At 49.1% G+C, this 12,178-nt stretch overlaps 3 protein-coding genes across 3 annotated transcripts; all 3 read right to left on the bottom strand.

The window, feature by feature from the left end:
• Positions 1-191: 191 nt before the first annotated feature.
• On the bottom strand, positions 192-5,155 carry HFM1 (ATP-dependent DNA helicase MER3; the record flags this gene model as incomplete). Its single annotated transcript, XM_049252593.1, has 11 exons — positions 192-1,185; positions 1,239-1,419; positions 1,476-1,673; positions 1,730-1,827; positions 1,874-2,028; positions 2,083-2,658; positions 2,709-3,400; positions 3,452-3,633; positions 3,685-4,693; positions 4,746-4,874; positions 4,933-5,155. 11 exons carry the CDS (start codon positions 5,153-5,155, stop codon positions 192-194), a joined length of 4,437 nt encoding a protein of 1,478 aa, XP_049108434.1.
• Positions 5,156-5,764: 609 nt separating this feature from the next.
• Positions 5,765-7,103, bottom strand: gms1 (UDP-galactose transporter Gms1; the record flags this gene model as incomplete). Its single annotated transcript, XM_049252594.1, has 2 exons — positions 5,765-6,097; positions 6,156-7,103. 2 exons carry the CDS (start codon positions 7,101-7,103, stop codon positions 5,765-5,767), a joined length of 1,281 nt encoding a protein of 426 aa, XP_049108435.1.
• A 1,862-nt stretch (positions 7,104-8,965) lies between these two features.
• LOZ57_003547 (uncharacterized protein) lies at positions 8,966-11,377 on the bottom strand (the record flags this gene model as incomplete). Its single annotated transcript, XM_049252595.1, has 1 exon — positions 8,966-11,377. The coding sequence occupies one exon, from the start codon at positions 11,375-11,377 to the stop codon at positions 8,966-8,968; it is 2,412 nt and encodes an 803-aa protein (XP_049108436.1).
• Between the last annotated feature and the right edge of the window lie 801 nt (positions 11,378-12,178).

Below are 12,178 nucleotides of genomic sequence, written 5' to 3' on the forward strand. Positions count from 1 at the left end.
AATCTACTACAGCCTAATGGCCTGGGCTCAGGTTTATAGTACACTACTGTTTTTTCTATATATATATACTATAAATATGTACATACATACATATAAACTACTACCCCCTAGAAGACATATACAGCTCATGTTCTCTATAAATCTTTCAACACTTTTGAAAAAAATGGAAGAGATATGTGCGAGCTCTTGCTCTAGAACAATTCGACAACATCCTTAAACTCTTCGAGCAGTGCCAGGTCGATTCCCTCCCATCCCTCAACCTCAAGGTCGCTTTTTGAATTATCATTTGCATAGAGTTTTGGTCTCTTTGCGTCTTGACCAGAGGTATCTTTGTTCAACTCCTCATTCCCTCGGGCCCTCTTCGTTTTATCGTGCTGAGAGTTCCAGCAAAAAAGAGGCTCGCTACCATTGTCAATATCAGATAGCGAGTCCGCACCGGAGGGGGGGAGAGTCGCCGTGTTGGTCATGGAGGAATGAGTCTCAGATTTTGAAGATTCCACAGCTAGGGCCCCGTCGTCGCTGTGGTTCTGAATTGGCTTATCAGCGGATGAAACGTATTGATCATAGTCTGTTAACTCATTCTCAAACGTCTCATGTGTATCAGTAACGTCTCCAAACCCGTGGTTATAATATTCTTCATAATCGAAAGGCTCGGATAAAATGGGTTGGACGGATTTTTGTATAGGAGTTTCTTCTTTAACAAATGTGGTTTCCGGCGAGAAAAGACCAGGCATATCATTACCCTCATGGTTTCTGGAATATCTTGTATTCGCATTTAATTCATCTTCTGAAGTTGAATCGGAGTAAAAACAGGAGGCATTTGGCTCCCTTCGTATGGTCGTTGTGGTAGGCTTAGTTGGGAGATCATCTGCCGGCGCAAATGGATTGCAAATATCATTATCTTTTTCGTTCCTCTTTTTAACATACTTGTACCTCGGGGCATGTTTTATGGTGGTACTTCCACTTGTAAGGTCAATCACATCAATGCCATCATAAGGATTTGTGACATTCTTCACCCCAGATTTTTGTCTGACATTCAATTTGGGACAGTTCTTCCAAGATAACATTTGCTCCCCATTTTCAGTGTTTGGCTCCTTCCTGGTTTCTATTGTTTTGGTATTCATGGCGTTTCTGGGCCCCTTTGGTGGCCGATCAATACCTTCTCTGCAACATAAATGCTTACACCTGAGTTGAACATTAGCTTTATGTAGGAAATATATGCATCGAGGTAGTCTCACTGAGCCTTGTCCTTGCAACGATGATTGCACTCCCATTTTCCATTGCTTAACGGGAGAGGTGCCTCCGAATTACTTCGAGAGGAAATCTCAGTCCCCTGAACCCTGGCTCTTTTATCTGGGTCTGCAGCAACCAAAAAACTGCCTTGTTGTTTTTTTTCTGTTGGTATATCCAGACTCTCAACTGTCTTATGTTAGCATTACCCAATACACGCATACTAAACATAACGGAGAGCCAACCTGCTGCAATGAAATCGTGATCGTCAAAACATTCGTCCGAAAACTCATCGAGATCTTTGGGTGCTCTCTTTTTGTCTACTTTCAATGGTACCGCTGAGATTTCAGTAGAGACAACCGAATCTAATACATCATCTTTGATTCTAGAAAATAGAGACTCTGGTAACTTTGGCTTTAGTTCTGCCTGACGTAGGGTTCCCGCTATCTTATTTGTTAAAATCATGGGGAAAAGATATTCACCAGAGGGGTTGCCTCACCTATCTCGTCACACATAATATAACATGTAATGTATTGATGAAAACTTAACAATTCGGCACTCAAAGCAATTTCGTGCCCACATTGCAGTTTGTTGGCACTTTTTTTAATTAGTCTCTTTCCGCATAGAGGGATAGTTTACATACCTAATTCGCCGAAAGTCGATGATCCGACCATCTGACGTCTCAGCCAAAAAGCAAAGAAAAACTGGCTTTCTATGAAAAAAAGTTGGAGGCTTCTCATTTATGAAACCAATGTCTGCTTTGAATTTCACTATAGGGCATTTTCCAGGCTTTGTTTCCTGTATTCATGAGTATCAATAGAATGTCGTAGTTATATCAGAGGTAGAATTTACCTTTCCAAACATCTTCAAGGAAACTCTCGGCTTTGGAAACTCGGCAAGTCGACCAAGAAGTTTCAAACCAAAGGGAGGATTTTTGCTAAGTATCATATCAATTCTTTGGGCATCAGCAGCCTCCAAAGATTCAATGCTCGTGATGCCTGCACTCGCAAGTTTTCTAACAGCAACAAGGCCTATCTGATCAATTTGTTTCATTTGCAATGGAGAATTGTCCCAAACCCTTGCCCCAAAGCCTCTGGCAAGCTCAAGAGCGTTTCTCGCAGCAACTGAATCTCCACGGGATATTTGACAGTCTATTATGCATCTTATTAGCCTACTAACATGAGAGAACACCAGATTCTTGTCTTGTTGGAAAGTTAGTCTATGTTTTTGGAATTGTTCGCCGGTTGGTATCTCAACACCACCGAGTTCTGACTGGATAAGCAAAGAAATCTTGTGGGCGGAAACACCAATGTCAATTTTTATGGGAAATTTTATTCCGTTTCCTTTATTTATTTCCTTGTAGAGAGACTTTTCGCCGGCTTTAAGCCTAATGTCTCTAAATTCATCTGCCTGGGTCATGGCAGATAACTATTTTATGTCAGTCAAGCTCAGGTGGCAGCTTAAGTTGCAATACCTACAATCTCAGATATTTTAGCTTTAGAAGGTAGGGCCATGAGCAGCTTCATCGTCTCAAATTTGACATAGTATCGAGCCATAGCATCTCCAAACTCAGTAGATTTGAAAGGTTCATGAGGGGTGATGAGAGAACACTCTTGTAACAGCTCAACACCCTTTGCACAAGTTTGTCTCATTAGCTCTTCCTCGTCTGTTTTATCACAGCCATCTTTCAGTTGGTAATGAGTCGGATTCTTTTGGAGGCGAATGAAAAAGAAAGTGCCGGACAGCCATCGGGTGGCAGAATTTAAGTCTCTCACAGTTCCCAGGCCGATTTCCGCGTTGAGATGATCTATAAGATTGACATGAAGGCAACTTTCAAGTGGTTCTGACCCAGCTGCTAGCTTTTGATAATAGCTCACTCTCTCTTTCTTGGTCAGAATCACAGCAACGGCACTATCGTCGAACTGTGGGCGTCCCGCCCGGCCAAGCATTTGCATCATCTCTAAATCCGCATACTCTTTGCAACAATTACCTTGCCATGACACTGTATTTTTGATAACTACCAGATGACAAGGAAGATTAACCCCAACTGCCAATGTTGATGTGCAGCAAATAACATTAATATTGCCCTCAAGATAGCCACTTTCAACGGTATGCCTATCACTGGCATCCAAACCAGCATGATGGAAGGCAACGCCTGCCGAAACAGTTGCTAATAATATATATCAGCATTTATAGATTGTGGGAAGAGAAGAAGATTAACCTTGCAGCTCCTGATTCTGAACGATAATAGACTTTTTAGGGCTGTTCCATAATCTATGCGGCGCATTCATGTTTGTCCACAATTTTGTTAGATTTTTCGCAGTGGCTATAGCAGAATTACGGGTACAACAAAATATCAATATAGGTTTCCTTTGTGAATGCTTTGAAATGACTTCTGGGAGTCTAGGGAGATGTCAGTATATGAAATACCATTTTTTACACCCGAGTACTTACTTCGAATCACATATTTTATCAAAAACAAAATCGTTGCCGTTGGATTGATATCCATAAACGAATTTCTGTAGTTTGACGGGCCGAAACTCCTCTCCAAATCTTTCACGACACGCAGGAAGGTGTTGGTTTGTTGGATCTCTCCCCAACCACGCCGCAATATCTTCTGAGTTTGGAACAGTCGCGCTGAGGGCGACAAACCTAACGTTTGAATCCACCGATTTCATTCTTGACACAACTGCCTCCAATGTTGCCCCCCGTGCTTCCTTGAGAATGTGGACCTCGTCAATAAGGAACAGTTTTATGAGTTGCATCAGGCGAGAATGGTCTTTCCACTTCCTCGTCATACTATCCCACTTCTCAGGGGTGGTGATAATGATACTTGCATGCTGCACATTGCGCATTTGAGCTTGATCCGTATCTCCTGTAAGTTCGGCACATTGTAGGTCAAGACTAGAGAATTTTGCACGCCAGTCACGAAAGCGTTCAGAGCAGAGCGATTTGGTCGGTGCTTGGTAAACTACTTTGAATCTGCTATCCTTAATTGTTGAGAGTAGCCTGCATATTGCCAGCTCCATGACCACCGTTTTCCCACTCCCCGTGGGAGCCGAAAGAACGAAATTGTCGTCTGTGTGGTATATTGTATCAAAACTCTTTGACTGAATTGCATTGAACACAGAAAAAGGAAATATGGAGCGAAACCTGTCGGGTAAGTCATGCGTAGACACAAGTTGTATTCCTTGTATTATAGGTGGTGCGTGACTCAAATTGATCTTAGAGGGAGAGGCACTGGTGAAAAGAGTAGCACTTCCCGGCGGACATGGTGTATGTGGAGATGAGAATATTGTCCTTTTCGGCCAGTGAGGGCTTGCAACCTCACAAAAATCTGCCTCAAAAACCGAGGCCCCTTGGTAGGTTTTCGACGTGTTCAAAGGACTACCAAAAGGTACCGCATCCGAAGGACTTGAAGCTACTCCCCGAAAGGAAGCTGTTGGGGCGGCAGCTGTAGCAGCTGTAGGAAAGATTTAGCAAAAAGCCTTCCTCAAGGGGTTTGTCAGACTTACAGCTACGAAGGTTACTAGAAGAAAGCTTCGAGTTTGGTGTATACGGCTGTCCTCGAAAAGAAAATGGATTTGGGCCGTTTTCGGGAACATCCAGTTGTTCATGCTCCAGTTGTGCCAACAGCTCCCTATCTTTACGATCACAATTAGTATAGGCTATGATAGAGCGTCATCGGCAAGTATGACTTACCAAAAGCATCAAACGCCAAGTCGTCTTCTTCAAATGGGGCTTTCATCAAGGCTACCCCAGGGATACTTGGTTTATTTCCAGGCGTCGGCCATGCTCGACGAGGGGATACGGTTTGAGAAGCAGGCCCTCTCTTGTTGATGCCATAGGATATCTTGCTACGGTTAGTAGCAGGGTATCTGAAAGTGCTGAGAAGATGCGGCACGGTCTTTCCGTCACTACCCATGGCGGGTATACTAGAAGATGGCTTCCAGCAGACCTAGCTTAACTGTTCTAGCCTACCTGGCCATCAGAGATGCCGCAACAACAGAATCATCGGCCCAACACCCAAGGATTGAAAAACGAATGTGGTGAGCCTACCTGATGAGGAAGTAAGGCGACAAAGCCCCTCCAACACGTGATATTAGACCCGTTTCCATCCCCTTTAGGCAAGACCCCTGGCGACTCCTGAGGGCATTGAGCAGGATACCTAATACGTGGGTATCACTTCAACCACAAAACAAGGCCGAAAAAAATGCAGAAAAGGGTATATTAAATTAAAAAAGAGACATAGCTAATACGATATCCCCTGACTGTAAATTGCTCAACTTGGGCTGCGAGAAATTCAAAGACGAGCTGTGAGTTGCAGTATCGCTTCGCTTAAATGGGGTGTAAAATAGACAAACTCCAAACTCCATCGTAGCTTTTACATTATCCTATGACCTTCTCCCAAGGCTGCATCTGATATGTTCAATTAAAAAAGATGCCTGTTTTCCAACCAAATAATAGAATAGAAAAACATCCTGGATATCGTGGTTCTGAAACATATATGCGAAAATGACGCGCCAATTAGATATCAGCCGTCATGGCGAGGTCTTCCAAAATAACCACCTCTAGCTGATTGGGCCTTAGATTGATGTCTAGCTGGTGAGGGGGAATTGGGGCGCGAAGTGGTGAGCGCTCCTGCATCCGACAAGAACGGGGTTGTGGGTAACCTGATAGAAAAATCATTCGGTGGGCTAGCATAGCCTTCTCCTGATCCATCCGAGGTATCTGGTGACGACTTTGCTTTTTCGAAATCTTGAATTCGAATTGGAGGAGGTCGAGGTCGAGGTTCAAGTTTTGAAATCGCCGAGCCGGGAATGTAGATAAAGCATGCAGCAAGGACAACAAGTGTTCCGAAAACAAACTGAAAGAGATCATTAGTTTCAATTCTCAATGATGTAGAAGCCAGGCCAAGAACTCACATAAACAGAGATTTGACTATCAAAAATGAAGGGGCTTGCTATCGAAACGATCATCACGCTGATGGCACCGGAAGCCTGTAGTAAGCCAAGCTCCGAATAGCTAATACAGAAAGACGTGGCAATGCCGCCGATAGCCTGAACGGCGACGACGGCCCAGACGCTCCAATTGTATCCGTGAAAGAAGCCACGCTTGGCAATCTGCTCACCATCGAGGAATATAACACCGATAAAGAGGGCTGGGACGATGGAATATATTCCCAGCTGTACATTTCGGACCCAGACGGAGACGGACTGGTTGCTCTCCTTGAGCACCTTTTCATACGACACACCTGCAAGGCCGGAGCAAAGGCAGGCGACCAAGGTAGTAAGAAGGCCTACACGGGTGTCGAACGGTGGGTGGGCCTGGATTATATCATCTTGGATGCCCTCATAGGTAGCAGATCGCTTTCGCAAAACAGGGGCTGCAGCGGCTGCGAGATGCTGCAGATCCGACAGGCGTCGAGGAAGATACGAATGTGTCCGACGGTCCAGTTCATGGGGGTCGACCGGAGGGATTTGGACCATTGCAATGCCCACAATCAATAACAATAACGCTATCCACCTCCCATATGATATATTCTTACGCATCAATACCACTCCAAAGATCGCGCTAACGATGAGCTGGGATTGATATGTAATTTGGAATTGCGCCGCCTCGAGGTTCGATAGGGCCAAGTATTGCAGGGAATTAGCTACGGTGTACAAGGCGGCGGGCAAGGCAAGCTTCCAGCTATCACCGGTGAAGATGGCGGCAGATAGAGAACCGAACAAAGATGTCGCTGGCATGGAAGGAGGAATGGACCGCGATACTTCATAAAGGGCAACGGTCAAGCATATTGCAAGTTTGGCGACTTCGCTTAGGAACACAGCGGTGGACGTGATATATCGTCGGCCGCCAACAACGGGCATAACTCTGGAATAATGAAGCAACTGCAACCCATAACGCCATATTCATTAGCAAATCACAGGATGCACAGGAAAAAATTCAACAAGAAAAATTTTTTGATTCAAACCCATACCAGAACAAATGCAGAACATTGGATTGTCAGCTAGCAATAGATCCAATGCCCCGTTAGCACATTACCCATGGCACAGTTCACCAAAAAACACCATACCAAAACCAGCACAACATATTTCACCGGCACTCCCATCCATGCTGCTTGTTTCTGCATGTCTCTCCCCATGTTGAACAGCTCAGGGAGCCGTGTTCTCGTTGAACGACTCAGCGCGGCTGGTGTTTAGCTTCCTTTGTCAAGTGACAATGATGTCGTCCGGGGAAGTGTGGAAGTCAGGAACACAAAAACGCTTGATTTGTGTTTGTACCAAGAGTTGCTGTGGCGACACACATGTGTTCGTTTGGAATTGGGTGGAGTTGTGGCCAGCAGTTGGCGATAGGAGGGTTGGAAAGAATAGCTGATGAAGCAAGGTAGAAATCAAGGTGGAAAAAAAATAAAGCAGGCAGTAGGTCAAAACGCGAGAGACGAATGGAGAGGAAGAGGGAGAAGAATGAGGAGAGGCGACTGGGATGCAAGCCACACACATGCAGGGAGATCCGGGCTAATATTTTCACACTTCCAATAATTGCCGGCCAGTCCACGAGCACGCGTTTTTATTTTTTATTTTTTATCTGACTACTATTTTTCCTTTTTTTTGCTTTTGGCACCGGACTGTTTTGCGTCTGCATATTATTCAGGGCCGCCAGTCTGGCAAAATAGCGGTCTCAGCCTTGGAACTTCACGCACCCCTGCCCGGCTCTCCAGGCAAAGGCTTGTTTGCCCGGCCGCTTGACTACGTTCAGCGATCGCGCATGCCTGACCGCTGACATCTGCTGGCGCACATTGGCTGGAAGCCCGACGCCCCCCCCTAGCGTTGGGTTTCTGCAGGGCCTCCAGATCCTTCCACCGGGCCATGCTGTGCAGAGCATCATCCCTGGTCATTTTCCGGAGCTTCCCTGGTAGCTTCAGGGGTGACAACCCAAAGTTGAGGGCAAAGGTCCGACGGAGGGCCGAACTGCCACGCTTCACGCTCTGTTCGCGATATGGTCGCGAGCGGTTTTCGTCCGAGTGTATCACCTTCGGTTGATGGAATGGCCCGCCTTCTGTGTGTGTCTGTTCGCCTCACCTCTTCTCCATAATGGCTGCGCAGCTTTGTGGCTCTGCGGGGTAACTAAAGGGGGATAAGCAGCGCCAATCTAAGCTTGTGAAATTCACGGTTTCTTGTCGAGTGGTGGCGAGGGATGGCTGAATTATGCTCATATCCATACGACGTCCGTCGTCAAGCCTGTCTAAGACTAATTATCTCTGCTGTCATGCCATTATTGATCAAATCTGCGCCGGACCCTATGACTAGTTAATGTACACCGTACCCCACGTCGAGGCAGACAACAGATGACAACCACTTCGGTTCAACAATAATAGAATATGACGAGGCAAAGAGAAGAGTATAGATACAGGTATAATATAAGAAAACCATCGCATTCAAACATCAATCATCAAGGCATATCCAAAGCCCATGAGATATCTCATGTCCAATTAAACAAAATATAACCATACAACTGTTGCCGTCCCCAGTGGAGAAAAGCAAGGGATTACCAATTCGAGCCACCTGAGCCGATCTCCAAAATCAAGGAAGGTCACAAAAGAAAAAAATGACAAGAAAAGAAATCTAATGAAAATGATAAGAGACACGATGCCCAGCACGAAAGCATCTCCGATCCTCCACTCTCGAGAAATTTATAAAAAAAAAAAAAGAAAGAAAGAAAGGGCAAGAACTTAAACAACAACGGCCACGCTCGAGGTGTCGCTGCTGTTCCAGCCAAGTGCCCAGATGGGCAGATCCTCACTGTCGGCATCCTTTCCGGCAGCGGCCTCGGAGTCAAAGACGATCGCACTGCCGCTGCCAGTGCGGGATCTGGAGCGTGGCATATCATCCTGGAGGGCAGCTCGAGGGAATCTGGCGTGCCTGACAGGTTTTCCCGGAGAGAGGCAGTGGGGGGGAGGCGGTAAGGTTGGGGTGAGAGGGGAGACCAATCCCGTGGAGGGCGATGGGAAGTTGTCCGAGTGGACCAAGCTGGTTCGGGGAGAATTGCCGGAGTCGGTGGCTAGGTCGCCGGCGTCGGATACGGCTCTCGAGCCGACATCAGAAAAAGTGCCGGTGTCTGCGTTGAATTTCAGCACTTTGCGCGGGGTCTCGCTGCGGCTGAGCTTCAGGAACGAAACATCCGTGGCGTACATCGACGACGGTCGCGTGTGTCGGCCTTCACGCTCGTAATTCCCGTCTAGGGCAAGGCTGGGCGGGATGCTGCCTTTGTTGCGCCGTATGGTTTCGAGGAGATGCTCTTCTTGCCGGGTAACGGCGATGTATCTGCTTCGGCGATTAGTCGAGGAACCGGTTTGCTGTCGACCGGACGGAGGGCGAGAAGTCGGGAAGGGTTTCTCTCGATTTGGAGTAGAAGGTAGGGGTGAATTCGGGGGCTCGGATATACTTGGAATATAGCGAGAATGCCTTAGAGAGCCGCTCTGACTGAGATTAAATGAACGCACGCTAGATGTGGTGGAACGGTCGTAGTTCGAGGGTGCTGCAGACCGAGTCGCTCGATTCTGGACGGGGTGGCTCGCCGGCACTCTCTTGGGAGGCCGTCGTAGTCGCGTTTCAACCGCTTGGGCGGTACAGATTTCGGTGTTTTCATCGAACGTGATGATGCTGTCGCGGAGCACTGACCGATTGACGTAACTAGACGTCGCATCCTCACCGTCATCATCCGCTTCATCTTCCGACGACGACAGACAGAGAACACTAGCTTCGTTGAGATTTGCGACATTGAGCGACAACCTGCTGTTCTTCTTCGAAATATCGACGGTTTTATTCCCACTGTTTATACCATTTCCATAGAAAGTAGGACCGTGGTTTAGTTCCCATTCTGCTAGACTCTCCTCTAGCATTGCACTTCCACGGTAGGCAGATCGAGAAGCTGGATCTTGCACAGTCGAAGAGGGTTTAATGGTCGAACCATTAGAAGAAGCTTGCACGGAGCGACTTGAGTTCCTTGAAAGCCGGGAGGCCTTCTTCGAACGGCTCATCGAGCCCAAGCTGCCATGCTTTGGGCGGGTGGCTTCCTGAAGAGCCGCCAGCATGGCAGGGACGGTATCCTGAGCCTCCGCGCCGCCCGTCGCGCTCTCGTTGTCGTCATCGCTGACTTGCCCTGCCGGGCCATCAAACCAATCCGGGCCGGCTTTATGCCGATACTTAGTCGGGTCACGCCAGCCATCGTATTTTCGGCGCTGCGATAACGTCGGGCCCACCAATGGTTCGGCTTGCAACAGCTGCTGCTGTTGGTAGAAGTCTGGCGTCTCCACGTGGTGGGACCGCGCCCAGTCTTCATGGTCCCTTCGTTTTTTCTGATAGATCTCCGCCGCATCTTTGGCTCTCGGCACTTTGGTGAGCCTATTGCCGGACAGAAGTCTGTCCAGTCTATTCAGTTTACTGTGAGATGACTCTGACAGAAAGGAGACCGGGGACGGCGACGCCGTGAGGCGATGAGGAGACAGCATGGGCGGCGCGGTGTCCCGCGGGCGAGGGAACAGCTTCGATAAGTCAATCATGGAGGGTCGATGTTTGAATCGGAAGGACTTGCGGTGGGTTTTATGGCCCGGGCTCTCATGCTCCTGCTGCAACTGTTGGTGCTGGGTCGCAGGTGGGAAATTGCCGTTGGCACTGTGGTCGCTGGCGGATGACGCTTTGTGAGACGCGGGCGACTCGTGTGCAGCCGGAGGCTCGGACGAGCGCAGAGGGTCTTCTGAGCTTGCATTCAAGGATGATAATGCCGCATGGCTTCGCCTATATACCTGGGCGGGCGGCGGGGGGGATGGTGGTCGGTGCTGCATAACATGCGCCGAGAACACGCCGTTGGAGCGCGAATCCGCCGCGCCCAAGGCCGCCGGGCTGCTCTCCCGCGGAGGATCGAGCATCGCCACGCGAAAATGAAGGGAATCCTCGGGGGATGGCTTGGAATGCTGGCGCCGAAAGGAAGCATGGTGCCAGGCGCGTTTGTGGCTGGGCTGCGCGGGCTCGACGGCGGGCGTCGAGTGGTATCGGGCGCTGCTACGGCGACTCAGGTGGTGGCCGGCATCGTGGGACGCAGCGGACAGGCTGGAGGGCCGCGGGATCGAGAGCGAGATGGGCATGTTTCATGGGAGCGGGCGCGGGCATGCATGGATGCAGTGTTGGTGCCAATCAGCGACAGCTCGACGGCGCAACAGCAGCAGCCAGGCCGGGACGATTGGTCGCACGGCACAAAGCAGCAGCAGTAGTACGAAGTAGACACAGACGAAAAAGAAAAAGAAAAAGAAAGCACCGGCAGGCCACGAGCGAGAATGACGGCGCGCACATGCGGCGGGCCCTGGCGGGCTTTTAGGCTTTTGGCCGGCTCGCCGATGTCGAGGCCGCCAACCGTGGATCGAGTGCTCGTCGGGTAGTTTAGTGAATGTGTCGGGGGCAAAAACGCAGATACATACTAGGACGCGCCCCCAGCCCAAAGTTTGGCGTCTAGCGCAGCATCCTCGCCCCTATTCTGCCGCGCAGCAACGGCCGTGTAGGTTGATGATAGTCGTTGGTTTGTTGCAGCCCGTCATGGATGGCCCTCTGCGCCTGCTTGGCCCTGAATGAAGACCCCCTCTCTCTGCGCCGGCGAGGATCAACCCGGCAGCGCCAGCCAAGGCGAATGACAGAGGGCCCGCCTCGCCTGCAGCGCAAGCGGGCGATGGACGCGCTGCTGGCGGGCGGTGGACCCCAAAAACTCAATCGGGGGGCGCTCCTTTGCTGGCCCCCAAGACGCTGCGCACACCCTCCGCCGTCGCCGCACTATCGACTCCGTACGCCCGTGTTTCACGTCAGCGCGCTTTAATTTTAGCGACGGCGGAGCGCGAGCCCGCGTTCATTATTAACGTATTATTATTAAAGGTTGTTTTGCGCGTCTCAGGTCGAAC

Source organism: Ophidiomyces ophidiicola (assembly GCF_022830035.1).
Source record: "Ophidiomyces ophidiicola strain CBS 122913 chromosome Unknown scaffold_12, whole genome shotgun sequence".
Taxonomy (NCBI): Eukaryota; Fungi; Ascomycota; class Eurotiomycetes; order Onygenales; family Onygenaceae; genus Ophidiomyces; species Ophidiomyces ophidiicola.